General features: G+C 47.7%; 2 protein-coding genes and 1 pseudogene across 16 annotated transcripts in view; 1 reads left to right on the forward strand and 2 right to left on the reverse strand.

Annotated features, from left to right (window-relative positions):
* Window positions 1-821, reverse strand: part of LOC116653502 (uncharacterized) — a 32974-nt gene extending 32153 nt beyond the window's left edge. For all 15 annotated transcript variants that reach the window (XR_014946222.1, XR_014946217.1, XR_014946218.1 and 12 more), the window contains exon 1: window positions 728-821. The gene's annotated coding sequence lies outside the window, so the exon portion shown is untranslated. The remainder of the gene's footprint in view (window positions 1-727) is intronic.
* Window positions 822-5441: 4620 nt separating this feature from the next.
* On the forward strand, window positions 5442-10358 carry LOC107314128 (polyunsaturated fatty acid lipoxygenase ALOX8-like). The gene is made up of 12 exons (XM_085549794.1): window positions 5442-5615; window positions 5954-6152; window positions 6615-6696; window positions 6799-6921; window positions 7029-7584; window positions 7677-7880; window positions 8234-8320; window positions 8420-8589; window positions 8669-8790; window positions 8896-8996; window positions 9489-9659; window positions 9794-10358. The coding sequence occupies exons 1-12, from the start codon at window positions 5478-5480 to the stop codon at window positions 9971-9973; spliced, it is 2133 nt and encodes a 710-aa protein (XP_085405920.1). The 5' UTR covers window positions 5442-5477; the 3' UTR covers window positions 9974-10358.
* A 13205-nt stretch (window positions 10359-23563) lies between these two features.
* On the reverse strand, window positions 23564-24369 carry LOC107314134 (olfactory receptor 4S2-like; annotated as a pseudogene).
* Between the last annotated feature and the right edge of the window lie 452 nt (window positions 24370-24821).

Genomic DNA, 24821 nt, shown 5'->3' on the forward strand with positions numbered 1-24821 from the left:
GAATTCTGTTAGAGCTGAGTGGCTCAGCCTGTAGTGGAGGAGGCTCACTGCCATGCCAGACACAGCCATCAGTCCCCAGGTGCAGAGAGGACTGAGCCAGGCTGCACACTACAGTACCCAGCAGCAGTATCAGAGTCTGAAGCCTGCCTAGTCGTGTGGCTGCGCTGCAGGCTGAGCTATGGAGAAAGCCCCATTTGGAGACTGTTTCGGTTCCTGAATCCCCCTCCATCTTGCTCTGCTCCATCCCCAGCCGCAGGCCGGCATCCCCAACATGTTGCTGTGGTTGCAGAGCTGGACTTGGCCCTTGACCTGTGCCCCTGCCCCCATGATCCACCTTGCCTTCTCACCCCTCTATATCCAGTGCATGCCCCATCTATCTCAACTCCATGTCCCACCCATGTCCTCTCTACGTCCTCTCCCTACTCTTCTCCATATCCACCCAACAGCTGCCGAAGCACTGCTGGGAAGGAAGTGGGAGCTGCCATTCATCCCTATAGAGAAAGTGCCAACACAGAAGCAGGAACGCCCAGCACAGATCCACCTGGAGCAGCAAAACTCTGTCCCAAGACAGAAATGCTTCCTTGGCAGCTCCTGCCTGTGCTGCACTGCTGCACCCAGACATGGGCCCTGCTCTCCCTTCTCAAGCCGGGGGCTGGGAGCTGCGTCCTTCCCAGGCAGCTCCGCACATTGCAGACCGCTCCCCCAAACCACCCTCACGGTGCCTTACCTCCTGGCAGGCTCAGGGAAGGAGCACCCGGTGCCCTGAGCCCACAGGCCCAGCCCTGCACAGCACTGCACACAGCACTGTCATGGCGGCGCCCGGTGCTGCCGCACAGCATCCTGGGAGTGGTAGTTCCTGCGGGGCCTGCAGCTCCCAGCAGGCCCTGCAGCTCCCAGCAGGCCCGGGCGAGGGCAGAGGGGAGCAGTGCTGTCAGCCGGGAGCTCGCCCAGAGAGCCCGATGTTCGGAGCACTTCACACCAGGAACTTTGGACTCGGCTGCTTCTGTCCACAACGTCCCTGAGCTGCTCAGGAAGCACAACTGTCTCACCCTCTGAGAGCTGGGCTGTGCAAAGGAGGCTGCAGTTGCAGGCTCAGCTCTGCCCTGTTCCAGCAATGCACTTCCTTACAACTGGAGCACTGTCACGCTTGCTTCTTGCTTCAACGGAGCAATCGCCCACCGCTTTGCACACCTCTGTGCTCGTGCAAATGGCCACCACCCCATCCCTGCACACACACACACACACACACGTACCACCTCGTCCTTGCACACCCTCCCACATGCGTGCACAAATCTCTGCAGTGCATGGACACACCCATGCACACCCACATGTGTGCAAACCCAGCACTGCCCACAGCTCCGTGCACGCTCATTTGTGCATGAAGATGTGCACAGCCTTGCTCACAGCCATGTGCATACACGCAAGTGTGAAGAACAAACAGTCCACTGGTGTCCCTCTGTCTGTGTCTCACCGTCTGTGTCACCAGAAGAGAATTCAACTCTCAAGAATGAAGAGCTCACATCTGGCTCCAAGGAATGTAACCCTCCTGTCTCCCAGAGATCTCCACTGTCTCACCTGGACGTGAGCGTCCCTCACAGCCAGCCAGAAAAGCAAGCAGAGGCTGAGACCAAGGAATCCCTCCCTGATGTGCAGCTCTCTGACAGTTTCTCTTTACACAGAGTGCTGGCCGCAGCCGTGTGCATTATCACACGCACTTGTGTGGGCAGTTGGTGTCTAGGCGTGAAGGAGACTTGCTAATTGCCCTTCTGACATATAGGGACAGACAGAAAATTTCAAGGGGGAGCTGGAGCATGTATATAAAGGATGTACGGACCTACAGTTAAGGATGTGGATTTGCATCTGAGTCTGTGCCTGGAGACGATGCAAGTGCTATGCATTGTCACCCAATGGAAATGATCAAACAGCTGCTTTGGGACAGACTGTCTGTAGGGCTATCATGGTTTTGTACTTTTGTAATTTTGCTATCAGTATTCCACATCATAACATCATGTAAAGTATGGATACTTCTATTGAATGTGCAGTCCACAGAAGAAGACTACATATCCCAGAGAACAACAGGGTTAATGATAAGTCACGGGACCAGGACGCTATATAATCTCGTTCCCAGGCTGGAGTGCCCTCCTTCTTCTCTCGAACTTCTCGGAGAGTGGGAAGCGTTCCAGCCGTATCGCCTAGAGTTCACAGTAGGCCTCTCAGTTTTCGGGGACTCTCTCTCTCTGTTTCGTTCGATTTGTTAGCCTCAATTATATTATATTGTGTTATCTTGTATTTCGGTATCATATTTAGTAAAATAAGTTTTTCCTCCTTAGATTGTCACTGTTTTATCCCACTCCCTTTTTCCCCCTCCTTTCTGGGCCCCGGGGGGGGGGGCCCACGGGGTGGCTTGGTGGCTCCCCTGTCACGGGCATAGGTAAATCTAAGTAACCCATGACAAGGGCTCAGGAAGTGTGGCCTTCCAAGGTACTTCAGGTGTCCCAAAGAACAGAGGCAAGCAGTGATGATTCCTTTCTCTCTTGATTCTAATACTTGTTGGTAGAGCGCTTGAGAAAGACTTTGGAGGCTTTCCTCAGCCTCTACCTTTCCTTGTACCTTTACAAAAGCAGACTGCCTAAAAACAAGAAGACTGGACACACTTTTTGGGTTTGGTTATTTTTATTAGTATTTTTTTAATATTATAATATATATAATATATATAATATAATATTATTTATTATTGTATTTATTATATTATATATATTATGTGTATTATGTATATTATAATATATTATATGTATATTATATAATCATATGTTATAATATATATAATATATAAATAATATATAATATATATATATATTAAGTTGTTTTGGTGTTTTTGGTGTTTTTTGTTGTTTTTTGTTGTTTTAGTCCAGTCCAATGTAATAAATTCTCAGTCTTACATGGGATGAATTTTTAAGGTCTTCCTGCTGATGGACCACACTCCACTTGAACATCAAGGGGAGCATGAGGTAGCCTTCATCCAGAAAGGTGGAATCTTGATGGGATGTTGCTGTCTTATGGAGAGGAATCCCGGCGTCCCCCAGGCTGAGCCAACACACAGACACAGATTTCTGGATGGTGACCATCACTTTCTGCACTGCTCCTGCTGCCTGGTCTCTCTTCATCATCGGTATCCAGCAGGAGATCACGAAGCCCTGGAGGCACGGTGGTATCCAGGTCATCATATGAAACTTCTTCCACCAGATTGGAAGGGACCAATCCTCTTGTGCCGTCTGCCAGCTCTCCCAGAAACCAGCTATCCTCATCCATGTCTCCACAGATGTAAACATATTGTCCAGCTGTCAGTGGAAGCTCGTTTTCTGGGTCCTCATTAGGGCCCTCATAAGGATTTTGTAGCTGTGTAGTTTTGTATAGTTAATTTACTAACTATGATATCAGAATGCAAGATAACACAATATAACACAACACAATTGGAACTAAGGCCAACAAATCAACCAAAATGAAAGAGAGAGTGTCCAAACCTTATTGCCTTACTGCAGGTGAAAAGCGGCAAGGTACCATGTGCTCCTCTACACATTTGCTTCTGTAATCTCTACCTCCCTTATACTCTCTGTTTCGGTGGACTTTTTATTACCCTCCAATTTCCTAACTTCTGTGAATCCCTTCTTACTCTTCAAGCCCCTGTCCATGACAACTGTTATAAGTGAGAAACAAGAGATCATTAGGGGCTGTAAAACAAAGATAGGTGGAAAGGTGTTATCTGCAAAATGCCAGGTTTGGAAGTTATATCCAAAGCAACACAGAGGACAGAAATAGACAGGAACAAGGAACAGAAACCAAACATTTCTTTATTTATTTCAAACCTACAGAAATTGCTTTTGCTTGGGTTGTATCAGCCACTTGTAACTATTCCACACACTACACAAGAGGGTGGATGGAAAAACATCATACTGCATGGCTATGCATCTGGGAATCTGTCCTCTTACTGAGGAATCTGAATGATCACAAAATTGAAGCCTAGGATCATCACAGAGTCAGTAAATCTGGAACTGGGAAACGATCAGAGGATCTGAAATAACAGATTAAATAACTGAAATAACTCCAGTGCTGGCCAGGAGTGCCCTCCCTGTTAACCATGGGTGCCCCCACTGCCCTTCTCCCTCACCTGCTCCTCCCTGAGCCCGTGAACACTCCAGGACCACTACCCAAACCGTACTGAAAGAGGAGTGGAGGGCACCCACTGGTGGTTGTGCCTCCCCAATGCTCAAGTAGCACTGCTCCCAGTGCTCCCAGTGTACTCCACTGTCAGCAGTACTGCTTAGTAACCCCCGCAGCCCTCACTGCCTCCCAGCCACCCCTCCACGTACTCCCAGTGTGCAACACTATTCCCAGTTACATCAGGGTCTCCAAGATCACTCCCCTCCCTCTCCTGGAGAAGGAGGTGGGTGCTGATCCCTCCTGCATTGCAGGGTCTCCCTCGGGGCCATCACTTGGGCAACATCCTCTGGCCATATCTGCCGTGATTAGATTTGCCAGATACAGGGATCAGAGGCCATGGGGACACTCAGTGCACCTATATCTCCCTCAGGTCTCAAGACTCACAGTCAGGCCAATAAACTTGCAGAGCCAGCTCCTTTAGTGGTGGAGAGCTGTGCCCTCTGTGAGGCTGGCTCACTCACTGCTCCAGGCTCACGCATGATTGAAAGGGGTAGTGGTGACCTACTTGGTGTCACAGATCCTCATTCCTTGAGGCTGGAACTGAGCAAGACCTTAAGAAAGAGATTATGGATGCATGTGTGGGGCAAGTGAACTTGAACTTCCCCTGGCACAACTTGAGGCCATCACCTCTCATCCTATTGCTGTTACCTCCTCTCAGGGAGTTGTAGAGAGTGATAAGGTCTCCCTCAGGGCCATCACTTGGGCAACATCCTCTGGCCATATCTGTCAAGATTAGATTTGCCAGATACTGGCTGGTAACGGACATTTGATAAAACCTGCCCTTGAAAGGGAATGCCTGGGTGCCCTAAGGGGCCCTTGTGCAACTGACCTCAGGGCTTGCAACATGCAAACTGCCCAGAACTGCAGATTTCCACCTGAAATATCCTGCACGCTGCCCCCTCCCCTGGTCCAGTTTTACCCCTATGGGCATTTGTTCCACTTTGCTGTCCCTTGCAAACAATGGGGGAGGGAGTGGAGGATGGACTGGGAGAAAAGTGGGAATATCAAAGAAAGAAAAATTAATAGCCTGAACACCATGGGATTGCCTCCACTGAGTGGTGCTTTCTGCTCCGCCCTGCATTGGGGCTGGCCATCCCTGACCCTACTGCTCACCCTGGGGTGCCCCACGTGAGACAGGCAGCAGGAAACAAATACTGCACCAGGGAGGGGATGGGCCACTTAAGTGGTAGGGAGGAGCTGTCTAAAGAGGTACACAGCATCCCAGTGAAGGCTTTTGGCTGCTGCAGCTGCTGGACACCATGGCCACTTACAAGGTGAAGGTGGTGATGGGTGACACCCTTGAAGCTCAGACCAGAAACAGCGTCTACATCACCTTGGTGGGGACTCGAGGCGAGAGCCCACAGACAACAATCAGTTACAAGTTCCTGCCCTGGACGGTAGGCATGGGTACAGGGTCTCTGTAGGGTGAGGGGTGGCACAGGCTGCCCCAGGGGTCTCAGTATGGGTTTTGCTTGAGAGAACTGGAAAAGAGCCTGGTCTTCTCCAAGAGTTGGGCAGAATGGAGGAAAAGGATAATGGAGAGGTAGAAGAAATGGGTGGTGGGGGATGGAGGAAAGGGGAAAGATGTAGGAAGTGGTCTTGGAGGGATGGGTGAGGGGGGTCCTGGAAAGATGCTCTGTTTCCTCACCCCACAAATGGGAATGTTTGCACTGACTGACAAAATGCTGGGACAGACATACTCCCATTCCTAATCATCTCTGCTCTCCCTTCCCAGGTGAAGGAGAGGACAGTGAAGTGCGAGCAGGATCTGGGCCCCATTGTACTAATCCGCCTGACCAAGACACGGCTCTTCCTGGAGGATGCCTGGTTCTGCAAGGAGGTGCAAGTAACAGCCCCCGATGGCACAACCTATCGCTTCCCCTGCTACCAGTGGTTGGAGGGGACCACTACCCAGGAGTTCCGTGAGGGCACAGGTAGGGCTCATCTCATCTCCACCCTCCTATGGTAGCTGGGGTGCGTGGAAGAGGACAGTGGGGTCACACATCACTCAGCCTGGCTCTGTCCAAGTAACCCAAATCCCTTTTGGTGGCATAGTGATAAAGGAGGAGGAATAGGGTGGATGCTGCTACGTGCCCTGGAGACCCTGAAGCAGCTGAAGTTTTTTGGCATGGAAACATATTTTTCCAATCTCTCTCACGTCTGCTATGTCTCACCCCCTTGAGCTGGGTGTCTGCCAAATGGCACAATGGACACTGCTGTCTTGCAGCTATCAACACAATGTCCTTGTACCAGGTGGCAAAGGATGCTCAGTGTGGGGGATGCTGTCATTCCAAACCAAACCGGTTCCAATCAGTATCTTTTCACCCCAATTTTTGGACTGCAGTACCAGCCTCTCACAGGGTCCAGCCTTGATTCCTCTTCTTCTTCACACTAAGGGAAAAAAATGACAGATGATGACCTGGAGATCCTTAAGGAGCACCGGCGCAAGGAACTGAAGGCACGGCAGAAGGCTTACCAGTGAGAGCACTGGGGGAAACAGGGTGATGGGGACCCAGCATTGCCAGTGGGGTGTCCTGTTATGGTGAGAGGTGATGCTGGAGTCCCCATCTCCCTATGCAGGTGGAAGAATTACGCTGAAGGATGGCCCTGTTGCCTCAATGTGGACTCCATCTTTGACCTGGATTCAAACATAGAGTTCTCTTGCACACGAACCAAATCCTTCACTGGCCTCCTCATCTACCAGTGAGCAATGGCCTGGAGTGATGGTGGCAGGTGGAAACCTTCCTGGCTACTGTCTAGGCTGGAGGCAGGTGAGGGAATGAGGAAATGAGACTTGTTCTGCCCCACAGGGGAGCCACACACCTGCTGTCAGGTTTCCTGGCCAGACCCACCTCCTGGAGAAGCCTGGATGAGATGCGAAGCATTTTTTCCAGGACAAAGGGCAGGGACATAGGTACGTGCCTTGCCCTCCCCACTCCTCCTTCCCAGCTCAAGGCCTCCCCCATTCCCACAAATCCAACAGTCATAGCCTGGTGCAGGGGAACAAACAGAGATGGGGCACTGACCTCAAGCCATCTCCTAGTCCCTGAGTACGTTGCAAGCCACTGGCAAGAAGATGCCTTCTTTGGGTACCAGTTCCTCAATGGCAACAACCCTATTGTCATCCGGAATTGCTTGGTACTACCAGAAAAATTCCCAGTAACACAAGAGATGGTGGCCGACTCCCTGGGAAAGGATACCACCTTGAGCAAGGAAATGAAGGAAGGACACATCTTCATTGTGGATTATGAGTTGCTGCAGGGCATCCCAGCAGGTACCATCCATGGGCGGCAGCAGTACGTGGCAGCACCGCTCTGCCTGCTGCACCAGGATGCCAGTGGGCACCTACGCCCCATTGCTATCCAGGTAGGGATATCCATGCCCAGCGCATGCCGCCACCCAGGGGACAACCCCATCCCCATGGGGCGCTGGTCCTACTGTACAGTTTTGTCCCACAGCTCAGCCAGATGCCCGGGCCCAGCAGCCCCATCTTCCTGCCCAGTGATGATGAGTGGGACTGGCTCCTGGCCAAGACCTGGGTACGCAACGCTGATTTCTACAGCCACCAGGTCATCACCCACCTTCTTCGGACCCACCTCTTCGGGGAGGTCTTTGCTGTTGCCACCTTGCGCCAACTGCCCACCTGTCACCCACTCTTCAAGGTAAACATCTGGGAGGTCTTTCGAGGCCACCAGTTCGCCCATCAGCCCAGTCCTCTAGCTGATCTCACCACAGCAGTTGTCCCACACCCAGCCATCTCCATTTTCATGGGAAATTGCTGGTCCCTCCAAGCCCCCCACACCCTCTTCCTTTCTCAAAGTGCCCCTGGCCAAGCTCTGCTGACCCCACGTGCCAGTGCTGACCTTCGGAACAGTCATTTCCCCTTTAGTTTTGCTGTGTCAAAGTCCTCTTTAGGCAGCCAATCCCATGTGGCACTGCTGAGTCTGCACCTGGCCCAGGGTTCCAGGTTACCCTGGTGCCCTCTGGTCAGGGTGACCCATTTCACTCCCTCCAGCTTCTTATCCCACACTTCCGCTTCACGCTGCACATCAACACGCTGGCCCGGACCGTCCTCATTAACCCTGGTGGTGTCATCGACAAGGTGAGCCCCGCAGACATCAGTGGGTGCCGATCACATCTCATGACACCTTCTGCCTGAGCCCTCGGTGGTGAGCAGTCAGTAGTGTCTTCTCCTCACTAGGGCTCAGGGGTTACCCATGAGGGGCTGCTGCTGATTCTTCGACGGGGCATGGAGAAAGTGACCTACACATCACTCTGCCTCCCTGAGGACATAAAAGCCCGTGGCGTCTCCTTCATCCCCAACTACCACTACCGGGATGATGGGATGAGACTCTGGGAGGCCATCAATAGGTGGAGTGGAAGACTCAGCAACATTCACTGATGGCTCCAGAGACATCCTGCAGCCTCATTGTCCCTCTTCCTGTGACAGGTTTGTCTCTGGGATTGTGGCTTTCTACTATACAGACAATGCAGCAGTGCAAAGTGACATGGAGCTGCAGGCTTGGGTGATGGATATATTCACCAATGGCTTCCTGGGCCGGACATCCTCAGGTACCATTCTGTAGCCCAGTGGGCACACGAGGCTCCTAGGTATCCCCAAAGCCAAGGGGGTGCCTTGGACAGGGCCCTGATGGCTCTTTGCCCCCTGTCGTTCAGGCATGCCCTCCTCGCTGAAGACAGTGGCAGAGCTCAACAAGTTTCTTACCATGGTGATGTTCACTTGCTCAGCACAGCATGCAGCTGTCAACAATGGACAGGTGGGTTAGGGACAGGGAACGTGGCAGGGCACTTCTGCACTTCAAGAATCCCCATCTGCCCCATTCTGTAGAGTTATTCCCTGCTGACCTCTTTGCACACTGGAGGGAAGTCTCCTTCCAAGACCATGGAGAACATGTGTGTCTACCGTCTCTATATGACAGTGTTCCCTGTTTGTCCCCAGCCTGCACTGAAGGGACAACCTTGTCCAGTCCCTCCGTGCACTTAAGAAATTGTCCCCATCTGAGACCTCTCTGCAAGAGAATGGTCCTCCTTTCATGTTCGGGGGGGAACATCCGTCCATTTACACTGGTAGGACATCCCTCTCATGCACCACAGGGACATCCCCATTGCATACCAGAGAGCCATCTCACCTCCATGTTGGAGGGACATCCCCACCTCACTTCAGGACAGTGTCCTCATCCAACTTGTCCCCATGCCAAATGGATGGCCCTGCCTATCTCCTCTGTTGACTGCAAACTTTCTGCCCACAGTATGACCTGGGCGCCTACCTACCCAATGCCCCATCCTCCATGCGCCACCCACCACCAGAGGAGAAAGGAAAGGCCTTCCTCCAGCACTTCCTGGACACCGTTCCTGAAGTTGATACCACTGCCAACATTCTGGTGGCTCTCATCCTCCTCAGCTCCCGACTGGAAGACATTGTGAGCCTTCCTCACCACCTGGGTACACCTGAGCCCAGATAGTGGTCCGCATTGCCCAATCGATGCCAGGTGGCTCAAGGCAACTACGCCAAGTGCCTAGACCTGATGGAGTCCCCATTCTTTTCTCCCTCTAGAAGCTCCTGGGGCATTATCCAGAGGAGCGTTTCACAGAGGCAGAACCCCGGCGGCTCATCAGGACCTTCCAAAGGGAGCTGGAAGACATCCACGATCACATTGAAGAGAGAAACTACAGGGCTGAGCTGAGATACAATTACATGAACCCACAGGAAATTGAGAACAGCATCTCTATCTAAGCTCCCAGGTACACCTGGCACCCCTAATACCTGAGCACCAGCATGCCCAACTTCCAAAACCAAGATACCCTCAGCACATAGCACATATAAGTACTCAGAACTAAGATGCTCTAGCACCAGCTACCAGCACACCTTGCATTCACTGCAATACACAATCCACAGAACTGGGCACCTCCTACACTCCTCACACCCCGCATCTGTGCATCCACAGTGCCCAGCACCTCACAACCCAGTATCCAAAACCCAAACATCCCCAGCACTCAGCACCCTCAGCACCAAGAGCTCAGCACCCGCAACACCCAGCACCCACCATGTGTGCACGCTCAGAAGCCCCCGCCCGTGAGCAACCAGCATGCCCAGCACACAAAATTAGGCACCCCCAGCACCCACCTCTTCAATAAATGACATCTGTCAGTCAAACTCTGTGTGCTGTTTCAAGTGCAAGTGTCTGACCTCTTTGGGGCTAACCAAAAGATAAAGCATATTACTAAGAACATTGTACAAATGCCTCTTGACCACTGTCAGGCACAAGGCATCAACCAGCTCCTTAGGAAGACCATTCCAATGCTGATCACCATTACAGTAAAGGCATTTTTTCTTAATTATAGAGTCATAGAAAGATTTGGGTTGGAAGGGACCTTTAAGATCACCTAATTGCTATAGGCAATTGCTATAGATCACCACTGCTATAGGCAGGGATGCTTCCTACTAGACCAGGCTGCTCACAGTCCCATCCATCCTGGCCTTGAACACCTCCAGGGAGGGAGAATCCACAACCCCTCTGGGCAACCTGTTCCAGTGTATCACCATAGAATCACCAAGGTTGGAAAAGACCCACAAGATCATCCAGTCCAACCATCCACCCATCACCAGTAGATCTCACTAAACCATGTCCCTCAACACAACATCCAAACCTTCCTCAAACACCTCCAGGGTCAGTGACTCCACCACCCCCCAGGCAGCCCATTCCACTGCCTGACCACTCTTTCAGAGAAGTAATATTTCCTAACATCCAACCTGAACCTCCCCTGGCGCAGCTTGAAGCCGTCCCCTCTAGTCCTATCACTGATTACACAAGAGAAGAGGCCGACCTTCAGGAAGTTATAGAGAGCTAGAAGGTCCCCCCGAACCTTCTCTTCTCCATGCTGAACAATCCCAGCTCCCTCAGCCACTCCTCGTAAGCCCTGTGCTCCAGACCCGTCACCAGCTTTGTTGTCCTTCTTTGAACACATTCCAGGGCCTCGATGTCTTTCTTGCAGTGAGGGGCCCAGAGCTGAACCCCACTTGAGGTATGGCCTCACCAGCGCTGAGTACAGGGGGACAATTACCTCCCTGCTCCTGCTAGCAACACTGTTTCTGATGCAAGCCAGGATGCCATTGGCCTTCTTGGCCACCCGGGCACACTGTCGGCTCATGTTCAGCCGAGCATCAATCAGTACCCCCAGGTCCGTTTCCTCCACACAATCCTCCAGCCACTCCGCCCCAAGCCTATAGCACCGCCTGGGGTTGTTGTAGCCAAAGTGTAGGACACGGCATTTGGTCTTGTTGAATGTCATCCCGCTGGCTTCAGCCCAGCTCTCCAGCCTGTCCAGATCCCTCTGTAGGGCCTCGCTACCCTCAGGCAGATCCACACTCCCAGCCAATTTGGTGTCATCTGCGAACTTACTGAGGGTGCACTCAATGACCTCAACCAGGTCATCAATAAAGATACTGAAGAGGACAGGTCCCAGCACTGACTCCTGGGGAACACCACTCATGACCCATCTCCAACTGGATTTAACTCCATTCACCACCACTCTCTGAGCCAAGCCCTCCAGCCAGCTCCTTACCCAGCCGAGAGTGTATCCATCCAAGCCTTCCAGCCTTTTATCAGTTTTGTTGCCCTTTTTAAGAAGTTGGAACAATTTTTTGCTCAAATGCCCATAGGGGTAAGACTGGACTGGGGGAGGGGGGAGCGTGCAGGATATTTCAGGTGGAAATCTGCAGTTCTGGGCAGTTTGCATGTTGCAAGCCCTGAGGTCAGTTGCACAAGGGCCCCTTAGGGCACCCAGGCATTCCCTTTCAAGGGCAGGTTTTATCAAATGTCCGTTACCAGCCAGTATCTGGCAAATCTAATCTTGACAGATATGGCCAGAGGATGTTGCCCAAGTGATGGCCCTGAGGGAGACCTTATCACTCTCTACAACTCCCTGAGAGGAGGTAACAGCAATAGGATGAGAGGTGATGGCCTCAAGTTGTGCCAGGGGAAGTTCAAGTTCACTTGCCCCACACATGCATCCATAATCTCTTTCTTAAGGTCTTGCTCAGTTCCAGCCTCAAGGAATGAGGATCTGTGACACCAAGTAGGTCACCACTACCCCTTTCAATCATGCGTGAGCCTGGAGCAGTGAGTGAGCCAGCCTCACAGAGGGCACAGCTCTCCACCACTAAAGGAGCTGGCTCTGCAAGTTTATTGGCCTGACTGTGAGTCTTGAGACCTGAGGGAGATGTAGGTGCACTGAGTGTCCCCATGGCCTCTGATCCCTTTTGAGGCAGTTCTTTGTGCTGGGAAAGGAGTTTTCCCTGCATTCTGTGCCCCAGACATGATGGCTGAAAGGCTAGCTTCCATTAGGTGTGAATGTGCCCCAACTCCTGGCAAGAGAGGTACCAGGAGCCCAGCCACAAAGAGATAACATAGGATTGCTGTGCAGTCAGGCCAAGCGTGAGCATAGTGCATCAGAGAGCAGAGCCAGGCTGGAGACAGGGAGCAGGGAAGGGCTCTCCTCCAGAGGTCGTGGAGTGGATTGAGATTGGACCTATGGGGCAGGAAGAGGGACACAGCAGGGTGACTTGGGACACAAGGACAGCTGGTGACATGAGAGACACAGCGCTCCTGCAGAAGGGATGTGCAAGCTTGCAGGAGGGAAATGGTGCCTCCCATGGTGCTAAGCATGTTACTTAGCAAGGGCCATGGAAATGGTATTGCTCATGGATGTAAGTGCCATGAGAGAAGCTCCCATGGGTCCAACTTGGGTATGCAGTCCCCAGTAGGATCCAGCCTAGGAGCAGTCGGTAGCATGCCCTGGATCCTGGGCCTCCTTCAGCCTCTGCCACCAACAGCTGCATGGGGAGATGTGTGGGTGAAGAAGCATTGGCACAGTGACCTCAGATGAGCCAGAACCCACAGTGTCTGGGGTCTCTGCCAGCCCCAATTCCTTAACACCTTTTCTAATAATCTCATAGCCCTTGACTGCAGCATTCCGCTTGTGTGAAAAGAGAAATAATAATACAGACAAAAAAAAAAAAACAAAAAAAAAAACAAGGAAAGATTTTCCTAACATTTCCTGTTATATCCTGGCTGTTGCATAAGACTGCTGAGTACCTTATTAATGCTTTCCAAGTAGTTTCCTCACTACATCCTTGAACTCCTGGTTCCTTGTGCTGTAGATGAGAGGGTTTACTGCTGGAGTGGAGGCACCAGCGACTACAGAACTGCCAAGACCAGGTCCAGGGGAAGAGACAGAGGTGGGCTTTGGGCAGACAATCATGTCTGTGACAACAGAAAGGGAGACAACAGCCAGGTGAGGCAGACACGTGGAAAAGGCAATACTCTGCACTAAATAAGACTTGGCATAGGAAATGACCCTGCTGTATGGGAACTGTTAAGTCACAGCCTGAGCCAGCGATGGAGCACCTGATGAAGGGGCACAGCCATCCCAGAGAACACAGGTGGAAGCAATTTACTGGTGTAACCAAAAGAGAAGGAGCTTGTCTCCTCCCTAACGTCATTTAAGTGTTGGCCATGGCAGTGGAAGGACCTGTACTTGGAGATTGTCTCCTTTAGAGTGTTTAGTGAGCCTCAATCCTTGGGAAGGGGTAAGCAGTTCCATCTTTATTATTAGATTATGACCTCTACCTTGCTTGGGTGATTCTAAACTGATTTAAAGTAACTGCATTTGCTGTCACCTTTCTCTGTGTGTCCAGAAACACTCACTGTTTTGAGAGCAGTGGCTGAGATACAGCCCATGTTGATGAGGTGTTGATAGGGTGTTTCCAGACCCTGTGTCATGCCAGAAGCTGTGTTGGGTAGGAAGGGAGGCACTGACCACCTGGATGCAGCTGTATGGTGAGTCACCAAAATGGTTAAAGCTAGAAAACTTGTATGTGATAAGAGGCTGAGAGAGCTGGGATTTTTTCTGTCTGAAGGGTTAAAGGTCTGCATGGAACCCTCAGCAGCATTGCATAGTTCCCATGTGTCAGGTTAATATAAGGTTAATATAGATAGCACAAAACAGAATAAGAGGCAATGGGCTGCTATATATGTATATGGAAAAAAATTTCTAGCACTAAAAGGAAAGTTATGGAGTTTCAACTTCATTTTCCTTCAAAACTGTGATTCTTTTTTTGCATGTTTTGCAGTTCAAACTTGCTAATGCTTTTGCAGCACCAGTCTTGCTTGTGTGTACCTAATTGAAAAGTGTCTTTTAAATAAAACTAAAGGTCTAATTTTTAATTGAGTAACGCTATCAGAGAGAAAGTAAATCCCTGGTAATCAGCAGAAGCACGTTAGTACTATTCTAGGATCCAGATGGGTGTTATTTTCCTTTCTTACTCTTTCTGAAAGGAATCTAGAAAGACGTGGCACATCGATCCATTAAACATAAGTCATGGTAGTAATTTATACGGCAATTCCAGACTGAGGTGAATTAACATGCAGCACTTCTTTACTGGCAAACTGGGTTGCAATGGTGTGAATGTCACCATGAATTTTCATTTGTGTGAGATACTGAGAAGTGCCGTAAAACAAGTGACAAATACCCACTTTGATATAGGCTCATCTATTCTCAGTTGCATAGAAGCTTGCTTCCTTCTTGAAAGGGACCAAAGTCAGATCCTAAAATACAATAGGAAACACTTAAGCAGAAATTAAAAGTTTGTGGTGTTTTTAAATCACAGCATTACTTGGGAAGTCATTCAGGTGAAATACAATAGAAATAACACAGAAATGCTCACTGCAATGAGCAATTAATTACTGGTTGCGTGCAGTGGTCTGTATTCACAGGTAACATGACTGTCATTTTTCTGCTTTCTGTGTCCAGTTAGAACGTCTACGTGACAGGAAAAAAAATTATTTCACTGGAGATTTACTTAATAAATCAGCATCCTCAAGTAATGAGTCCAAATTTAACGGCAGAAATATATTCATACAGGATGGCTTGTGTTGGAAGAGGCCTTTAAAGATATGCAAGCACTGGCAAAATTGCTAGGCTGGATGCAGGAGTGTCTCTTTGTCAGCAAGGCTTTATAAGTATGTGCTGGAGGTATGTCTGGGAGGAAAGTCTCTCGTCCTTGTCTGGTACCTGAAATCTCACCTATACATAATGGGGCAAGAAGAAATTCAGCATTAGCTCCTCTGCTGAACGAGCGTTATAAGCGACATGTCTGTCCTGCAATGGTTGTACAGATCTTCAGCAGGAATAAACTCAGTTGGCCCAGTTTTTCTCTGTGCTCTGCTGCCAGCCCCCAGGACACCAGCATACAACAGAGGTCTATTGCATCCACACCTATGGGGAGAACTCCAAGCGCAGCCTCCGAAATCAATGCAATGCCCCTTTCTCTGACTGGAAGCTCAACAGTCACCCATCCTGCCGCTGAAGAGCCACTGGAGGGCGATGCTGCGTGCCGAATTTGCGGTGCGGTGAACTATAAATGAATGAATGGTACAGTAGGAACTCATTATGATGAATCTTATTCATGTGCAGTGTTACACTTTCCTACAATGTCCTCTATTATAAAATTCAGCATTAGGAATTCCATTCAAAATACTGACCTGTATTTGTCAGGATCGGGAATAAGGAATGGCCATAAAGGTCAAATAGTTTTAAAATTCATGGGGTTTGCTCCCACCCTCATTACGTAAGGTGTAATATAAGACCAAGTCTTGAATTTTCTCAGTGGCCTTATGTCACGGTTTAAACAAAAATCCACCTACGTCCATAACAGGGGGCCACAAGGCCAAAAGGAAAAGTTAATTAGGAAAAAGAAAACAGCGGCAACGATCTAAGGAGGCACACTTATTTACTAAATACTATATCAAAATACAGGATAATATAATATAATATAATATAATATAATATAATATAATATAATATAATATAATATAATATAATATAATATGATTGAAATTAAGCTAACGAATCAAGCAAAAAATAGGAGAGAGAATGAGTCCCGAAACTGAGAGGCCTACTGTAAACTCTAGGTGAAACGGCTGAAGGCTCCCACACACTCCCCTGAATGCCAGAACTTGAAAGACATCAGTCCAGCCTGCGAGAGACATAATATAGTGTCCAGGTCCCGTGACCCATCTCTGACCGTGATGTTCTCTGGGATATGTAGTCTTCTTCTGTAAGTTGCAGATTCAGTAAAATTATTCATGCTCTATATGGTGTTATGATGTGGAATACTGATAGCAAAATTACAAAATTATTAAACCATGACATTCCACCCCTTATTCTACATCATTACATTATGCTTATACACACATATACACTCATATGTATAGTTGTGAGTAACCAGCAACCTTATTTTCTTAACAATTTATATCTATTCCATACAAATCCCTAAGCTGAGAACAAAACTCTATAACCTAACCCACTATTTATTAATTTTGAGAAAAATGGCAAAACTGCCAGAAAAAGGAAAACATGTCAGCGGTGGAGGAGAAAGGCAGTGCTAGTAGGGCGTCCCCCACATCAAGTTGCACTCATCCTTTCCCAGCCACCACAGCAGATTTCCCTTTGACTTATACTTCTTTCCATGTGTGCTCTACACATGCATGGCCAGTGCACAATATAGAGCCCAGATGGAAAACTTACAGAATGCCTAATTAAGGTATATAGAAAAAAGTGTTTCCTTAACATTAATCCACTCTATCTTAAGTCCTGTACCTAATTGAACTATCTTCTGAGACTCTACCTATATATCTACAGGAAAATCATTGGCTGCACTCCCCCAACATCAAATTCCCTTGTGGTACACATTGGACATTCCCATTTTTGTCCATCACCCACCACGTGCACCCAGGTCCCTGGGCAAAGACAGTACCCCGGAGAGGTTTGCCCTTTCCAGACGCTGGAAGGACCCAAACTGTTTTTCCCAACACACTCTTTATGTGTACTACAGGAACCTTATCTCCCTCCACGGTACGTAGGGAGCTGGATTGGTTAGGACCATTGCGATTACTAGATCCTCGAGAGTTGACTAACCAGGTGGCTTCTACTAAATGGTTCTCCCGATTTTTATATGTTCCGCCACCCATTGCTTTCAACATAGTTTTCAACAACCCATTGAATCGTTCAATCTTACCAGAAGCTGGTGCATGATAGGGAATATGGTAAATCCACTCAATGCCATGATTTTTGGCCCAAGTGGTTACAAGAGAATTTTTAAAATGGGTCCCATTATCTGATTCAATTCTTTCCGGAGTGCCATGCTGCCACAGGATTTGCTTTTCCAACCCTAATATGGTGCTTCAGGCGGTAGCATGGGGTACTGTGTATGTTTCAAGCCACCCAGTGGTTGCCTCCACCATGGTGAGTACATAACGCTTACCATTGCGAGATCGTGGCAAGGTGATATAATCAACCTGCCATGCCTCTCCATATTTATACTTTTGCCATCGCCCTTCCCCCCAAATAGGTTTCATCCTCTTGCCTTGTTTAATTATGGCACATGTTTCACAGTCATGAATAACTTGAGCAATAGCGTCCATAGTTAAGTCCACCCCTCGGTCTCTGGCTCACTTATATGTTGCATCCCTTCCTTGATGACCTGAAGTCTCGTGGGCCCACCGAGCTAGGAATGTCACTCAACCTGGGCATGCATCTTTCAGAAATCCAACTGTTTTCCAGCCCAGGTGTTTCTCATTGTGCCAAGTGTGTTAGTCTGCCCATTTTGGCCTTCCTGCAGTAATGTCCTATCGGAGGTTAGAGCAGACCAGTTGCCTGAAGCAGCAGAATAACAATGGAACCAAAACATCCACGACTCCAAAACATGAGGATTCTGGCCTATGCTGTGGGTGGCAGAGGAAGATGTCAACTAAAGTGGGCTGGGGAAGGAAGATCTATCTCCCCAACCTGGCAACTGTACCCTGGTTCTCCTGTCTCTTTGGTACGAGTACAAAGTCCTGGCTCCTCAGGGTTGCCTCAGTATAAGAAACAGAATCACAAAATCATGCAGCCTTTGAGATGGAAGGGACCTCTTGAGACTACACAGTCCTCTGTGCCTGTTCAAACAGGGTCAGCCAGAGCTGATTGCCCAGGAGTGTGTCCAGAGAAGGGCAGCAAAGCTGTGAAGGGTCTGGAGCACAAGGTTTACAAGGAGTGGCTGAGGGAACTGTGGTTGTGCAATCTGAACAGCATGGACTGGTTCTTGGCCTGGATGTCACAAGCAGCAGTATAGATAATGGTAGCAACAGCAGAATGTGCTACAAAAACCTTGTCTTCCTGACCATCACTTCCTGAGAGTCCTTTAGTTTTACCCTAAGGTTTACCCTCAGTTCTATGCAGATATGTGAACATCCTTCCCACGAGCTAACAACAGAGGATAATTACTTTCCTGATTATTTTCAATTGATAAATCTTGTGTATTTAAAGTTTGGTGTGTGGCGGATATAAGTGCAAAGCCATAGGTTATCCATTTGAATTGCTCCCATTTTGCATTTGGCATCATTCTTCCCTTTTTAACAAATATGGACTTATTGTGCTGTAGCATCCAGTGGCAAGTTCAGCACAAAGCAGTGCCAGCACTAAGATATAATTTAGGATGAATATGCCAAGTATCTGTGCCTTTATGCCAGCCAACCAACATTTTCAGGCTGATTTCACTGTGAGGATACAGGAGCTGCCTGTCTCCAGTGGTGCACAGGGAGCTTATTCCAGTAGGTTGGACTCAGATGTTTGTATGTCTTTACTCACAGATGGCACCAACTTAAGGTGATCTCACACAAGTGAAGCTGTTTAGGCAGTTTCTGTATTTTAGCACCTATTTTTAATATTATCAGTTATATATAACCAGTGTGGATGGGGAACAAAAATGCCCACATTGGGGGGGGGGAAGGGGGGTGAATACAAAAGACAGAATGGAAGCAAACATACCCTACTGCTTTCTCATGTGCCCTGAAATGCTGTGTCAGCTGCAGCCATGTTGCTCTGCTGCTTTGCTGGACTTTGACATCTGATTCTAACATTAAACAGAAATGGCTCTTGCTTCTCATGGGAGGGAACTTATTTTTCTAGGCCTTATACGTTAGTGGTGAAAGACCTGTTTCCTCTTTCTTCCTTATGATGGAAAGCCAGATGTTCCCTCATATGCAATCCTTACTTCTGCCATAGCACTGGATTGCAACACAGGCAGAGCTGCTTGTTTTCCAAATGGGGAAATAACCTCGATGTTCATTTCAGAAGTTCTGCTGTGACACAATCAGAGCTGCTGCGTAACTATGGCCCTTCTAACAAAGACTGGGTTACTTCAGGTTTCCCTTTAAGACCTTTGGCCTCCCAGTGTCTGTACATACACATAGCAGTTACACTGTTAGCCTGATGCAAGCCTTTTTGGAGTTTTGTTGTAATTTTTAATCAGTGCTGAGAACATGTGGTGAGGAGCAACCATTTTTATGAGAAATAGATGAACATGACAGATCCATGCATGGAAAAGCAAAGGCAAGACAGCAAGAAAAGACTCTGACAAAGATCATGGTTGTTGAAGTCTTTCTGCTTTGTAGCTCAAGGAGCAGAATGCTGCATGCCTTCAGAAGACCTGCATGTCTCTTAATGAACAGTGGCACCATTGCATAATGGTAGTTCAATTTTTCCAAGCAGTGTTCCAAGGCTGCTGAACATTTCCCACTCCAGCTTACATGGTTGTTATTTGGACCCTACCATATCCCACAGCACAATTCCTTTTCCCTTTAAGATTCATCCCAATCATCTGAGCTTTGTCCGTGTAAAACTTGTAATTCACTCAGTGCTTCGCAAGGTTCAGTAAATAACTCCATCACATCTCTGTACTTAAGAGCCTGGTCCTCCTGCCTTCTCTTTGAGGGTGCAGAGAAGGATGCTCTCAGTGGCTGTAAATAGCAACATACTTACTTAAAAATATTCATCTTGCAGACTAGGGGGACCTAAAGCACACAGTGCAGACAGAATGCCAATGAAATCTACCACTCTGAAGAAATCAAGGTTGGGTAAAAAAGTGAAGTGGATTTGAACATCATCTGATTTTTTTCTGTTTGAATAAAAAAGTTTTGTTATTTGTATACATGATATATTAAATACTTTATGACATCTGCTCTGAAAGTAATTCCTGCAGTTTTATTGTGTCAGCCCACAGCATCAGACATTGGTGATATGATAGTAGATGTTGAACCTTCCTATCAACATTCCATTATATTTAGTTGCCATGTGACAGATGGTGGCAGAGGAGCAAATGGTGTGAGACACTAAAGTGCAGATGAAGCAAAGGTGTATCATTGAGATCCTCCATGGAGAGCAAATGGCTCCCACTGACACTCACCAACATTTGCTGGACATTTCTGGAGACCAAAGTGCACATGTCAGCACAGTGAGGCAGTGGATGGTGCATTTCAGCAGTGGAGATGGCGAGGGATTTTGGCGCAGATTTTAAGGAGCATGGCCTGCGCGCTCTATTGCTGAAAAAAATGCACAGCTAATGGTGATGAGTAATGATGAAAAACAGTGTTTTGTAGCTGAGAATGTGCTCTATTAAATAGAGCTATTGTGCTCCTCGTATCTGTTGTAGTTTCCATGGAAATAAGTAGGAGGCATTACTTTCTCTGCAACCCACGTATACACAACTCAAGACAATTCTTATTCACTCAGTGTGGCTCAAGCAAGCCAAAAAGTTGGCAGGACTTGCATCAGTGAATGCACAAAGCTGTCAGTAGCCAGCTGCAGCCATGTTTATTCATAACACTGGTGTAGTGAAGAGAATTGTCTACACCAATGTGTAGTGGAATTGCAGGGTCACAGCCTGAACCAGTGGGTGAGCTGGGAGGTACATGAGTGCCTGGAGCGATGGAGTGGGGCGAGGGGGAGTTAATTGAGTTAATTCCTTCTGGTATCTTTTACTACAGCGCCTATTTCTTAAATAAAGATTCTGTCATTGCCCTTGTTTGCGCCCTTGTTTACACGATGCAACAATCATAAGCCATCACTGTGATAAGGAAGAACTTGGTGCAGCCAAAGAAATGGCCAGTAAACAGTTGAGCAATGCAACCCGTAAAATGGGGTCTGCTTATCAAGAAGATGTTCATAAATGAGTTGGAGAGCTATTACAGTAGAATAGCTTATGTCTGTAAAAGACAAGTCATTCGGGAAGAAGTACATGGAAGAGTCTAGCTGTTCACTGTTTCTGCCAGTTCTAAGGACTGTGGTGGCTGAAATGAACAACCTGAATCTATCTGTATTTCTCCTTCTGCAAGAACCAGCTTGGAGGAGCACCTGCAAGAACAACTTTCTATCACAAGATGGGGAAATTGTAGCAGCAATAAGTAAATCACAAAGGAGAAGCACAAGACTAGCAGGAGTAATGAGATCTGAGAGGCATATGAAGATTTTCAGAAGTCATCAGTGGACAAGGGGCTAAAAATTGTACAGTGGATTGCTACTAGGGCAGTCTCTGGTGGGTGATACTGGGATGATCATCCAGACTGGGTTGTACTGTGCATGCGTTAGACTCCTGGCTTGTTTACTGAGTGGGTTTTTAATGCTGTTCGGGTAAAAAGACTTTATTTACTGAATTTCTTCTGGAAGCATTTCTGATTCGAATAAACATCACAGTTGGCCATTTACAAGAATTTTATTCACCCTAGCTTTTCCATCAAATGCTCCTGAGGTAAAGTGATCTTCTGCATGACTTCTTTTTTCTTATTAACTTACCGTTGCATACTGACAGTACAAATAGATACCACAGCTGTGCTGTGGACTGTTGTACCTTAGACATCTGGTCTGTACAAATTTGGAGGGGGGAAGAAGTAAAGCAGGAAATTATTTCAAAATTTTAGAAAGGGTTGTGACTATTCCTCTCTGTGTAGGAGGTATTTTTACTCAGGCAATGCAAAACACATAAGCTGCTGTTTCGCCCTCTGGAGTCTCATAAGAGCCTTATCAGTGTGTAGAGGAGTCTGTTTTCAGAGACACACTTCCTGCAAGGTGTGAACTTTTATCCAACAGGATCCAAAAGTGAAATATCTAGAGAAATCCTGGTGTTCATCCCAAAGCATATGACAAATAAATAAATAAATAAAATATTATAAGCCCTAGCTTAGGCTAGGAACATTTTATAAGCTTAAATCTTACTTATGTCATGTTAAAGGGTTAAGTTGCTATAGCTTATCACTTTGTGACAGCCTTAGCTGGCCCTGTGCTGGTTTGGTCTTTCATCCTGACATTTCTTCTCTTCCCTCCTGTAGCAGTAGATGTGCCAGCTCTTCCTCTGCACAGTAGGCTTCTTCCCCTGCATAGGTGTGCAGATGTGACCCCATTGGGGTAAGAAGTATCTTGCCTATGGGAATGGCTTCCAAACTCCATTTTCCACTGACACATTATGTTGGGTCTCCAATGCCTTCCTTGGTGGCTACTTCATTTTCTACAGCCAACAACGTCTTTCACTGGATCTGTGACTATGTACCTATCTACCTAATCAAATAAAGAACGTGACCTAGAGCTGAAGGGCAAAAGTGATGGTTGGAAGGATGGCATCAGTGGTATACAAGGTACAGCAGAAAAGACTTGTTGTGCTGCAGAGGAAGGGAAAAAACCTTCCTTCTAATTACCTCAGTAAATGATCCAGCTGGTACCCAGTATCAAGCTATTAATTGATAACCCGTGGATTCAAGATCCCATGGTGTGATTCTTATAAAAAGGCATTTACTGTGGGCAGAAAGGGGCCTCCTTCAGTGTGACTCCTCGTAGCAGCAGACCACAGAACTGCAGAAATGTAGGGGTTGGAAGGGAGCTCTGTTGATCAGAGACTGACTGCCTTGCTAAAGTTCCTACAGTAGGTTACACAGGCTTGTACCCATATGGATCTGGGTTATGTCCACAGAGAGACTCTACAGCCTCTGGGCAGCATGTTACCGTGCTATCAGTGGCCTCAGTCCTCTATTCCCCAGCTGAATGACTGACAGAGAAGGTGAAATGTCTACCTGGGAGAGTTCTGACTAATGGGATGTTCAACCTAGACAACATTGTCGGTATTTTTGATAGAGTTTAATTATTTGCTGGTGTTTCAGTTGGTGCTCAGGAGCCCCAGGCTGGGGCCTCTGCTCACTGACAAGAGAACAGAAAGGAAATGCCAACTTGTCCCAGAATTTACAGTGTCCTTCAAATTGAAAGATGAACCTTCAGTGTGAGCTAACAACAGTCTAACAAAATCATTTTAGGGGGTTAATTCTCAGAAAATAAATTATGGTGTGAGTTGCTTGATTTTCTCCGATCCTTTGGAAACTTTACCACTGTTCTGTACCCTTCCCTTTTCACTTCCCACTTTTCCACTCCACAGCTTTGTCATGGCACTTTTTCTCATTATTTCTCAGTTCACCATGGGTGTGATGTGATGGAAGCATCAAACAGTGCCAAGACCTTGTCCTCTGGAAGACTGCTGGTTGGGTGTGTGGATGTGCGTGACCCGAAGAGCAGAATCACAGCAGTGATGTGGGACCTATAGGTGGAGAGGGTCTTGTGCCCCTCTTTGGGTGTTTGACTTCTCAAGGAAGCCAGGATGGCAATGTAAGGCACAACTAGGATGAAGAAATGACTTTGCTGTTGACAACAGTGCTCACTGTGCAGGTGCAAGCACAGGCCAGCTGTAGTAGCAGGTGGGCATTACAGAAGTAGTGGTCAGTTTTGCTGGGGCCACAGAAGGGGAGCTGAGTGGTTATAAGAGTCTGCATGCTGCAGTGCACAAAGCCTCCTACCCATGAGCTGATTACCATGCAGCCACATGCACTTTGAGTCATGAGGGTGGTGCAGTGGAAAGGTCCACAGTTGGCCGTGTAGCAACCATAAGCCATCATTATGAAGATGACGATCTCCGTGCAAAGGAGGGTACCCGAAACAGCTGTGCTCTGCAGCCCACAAAGGAATTGGTTTTATTTTCAACAAGGAAGTTGGCAATCATTCTGGGAAAGACCAAGCAGCAGGGGAAGAAGTACATGAGGGAGTTCAGATGTTGACTGCTAATCACAGTGATAATATTTCCTGCCACACTACTTGTATAGAAGAAAAGGAGAATGACAGAGTATACTTTCTGCACACCTTGTTTCTGTGAGAGGCTCATAGGAATGAATTCCTTTGCACTGCTTGCATTCCCCATGTTAATCAGTTGGGTAGACACATGCAACGCACAGCCTATGCACATAGAATAATAAAGATACACGATTCATCACTGATGTTATTATTAATAATGAATTCTATGCCAGAAGTGCATGCAAGCTATGAAATACATAAGATTGCTATTGAGCTACAAAGTGACTGCTTTCCAATTCTTTTTCCCTAGGTATTTAGTCCTTCTTGAATGAAACTTCATTGAGAGTAACTGTAAGTGTATTGAGACAGGAGTGTTCTGTGCTCCCTTTCTCCAGCCTGGCCCTCCAAGATCTTGAAGGACTGGCTCTACAGTTGTTGTGGTAAAGCAAGGCCAGTGTTTTCACTTCAGTCACAACCAGGGTACAGAGTGGATCATGCAGGATACCTTCCCTTATTTCAGACCAGTTCCATCAACACAGTACTTGCAAAAATAGCGCCTTCGTGAGGAAGTATCATTTGGAATGCTGATTTATTTTATAGTT

Source organism: Coturnix japonica, chromosome 5, assembly GCF_054131305.1.
Source record: "Coturnix japonica strain WE chromosome 5, WE-NBRP24, whole genome shotgun sequence".
Lineage (NCBI taxonomy): Eukaryota > Metazoa > Chordata > Aves > Galliformes > Phasianidae > Coturnix > Coturnix japonica.

Coding starts and splice junctions, on each gene's coding strand:
- LOC107314128 (XM_085549794.1), top strand. CDS start 5,478: ATGGCCACTTACAAGGTGAAGGTGGTGATGGGTGACACCCTTGAAGCT. Junction 6,697..6,798: donor GCACGGCAGAAGGCTTACCA/GTGAGAGCACTG, acceptor CTCCCTATGCAG/GTGGAAGAATTACGCTGAAG. Junction 7,881..8,233: donor CCTGTCACCCACTCTTCAAG/GTAAACATCTGG, acceptor CACTCCCTCCAG/CTTCTTATCCCACACTTCCG.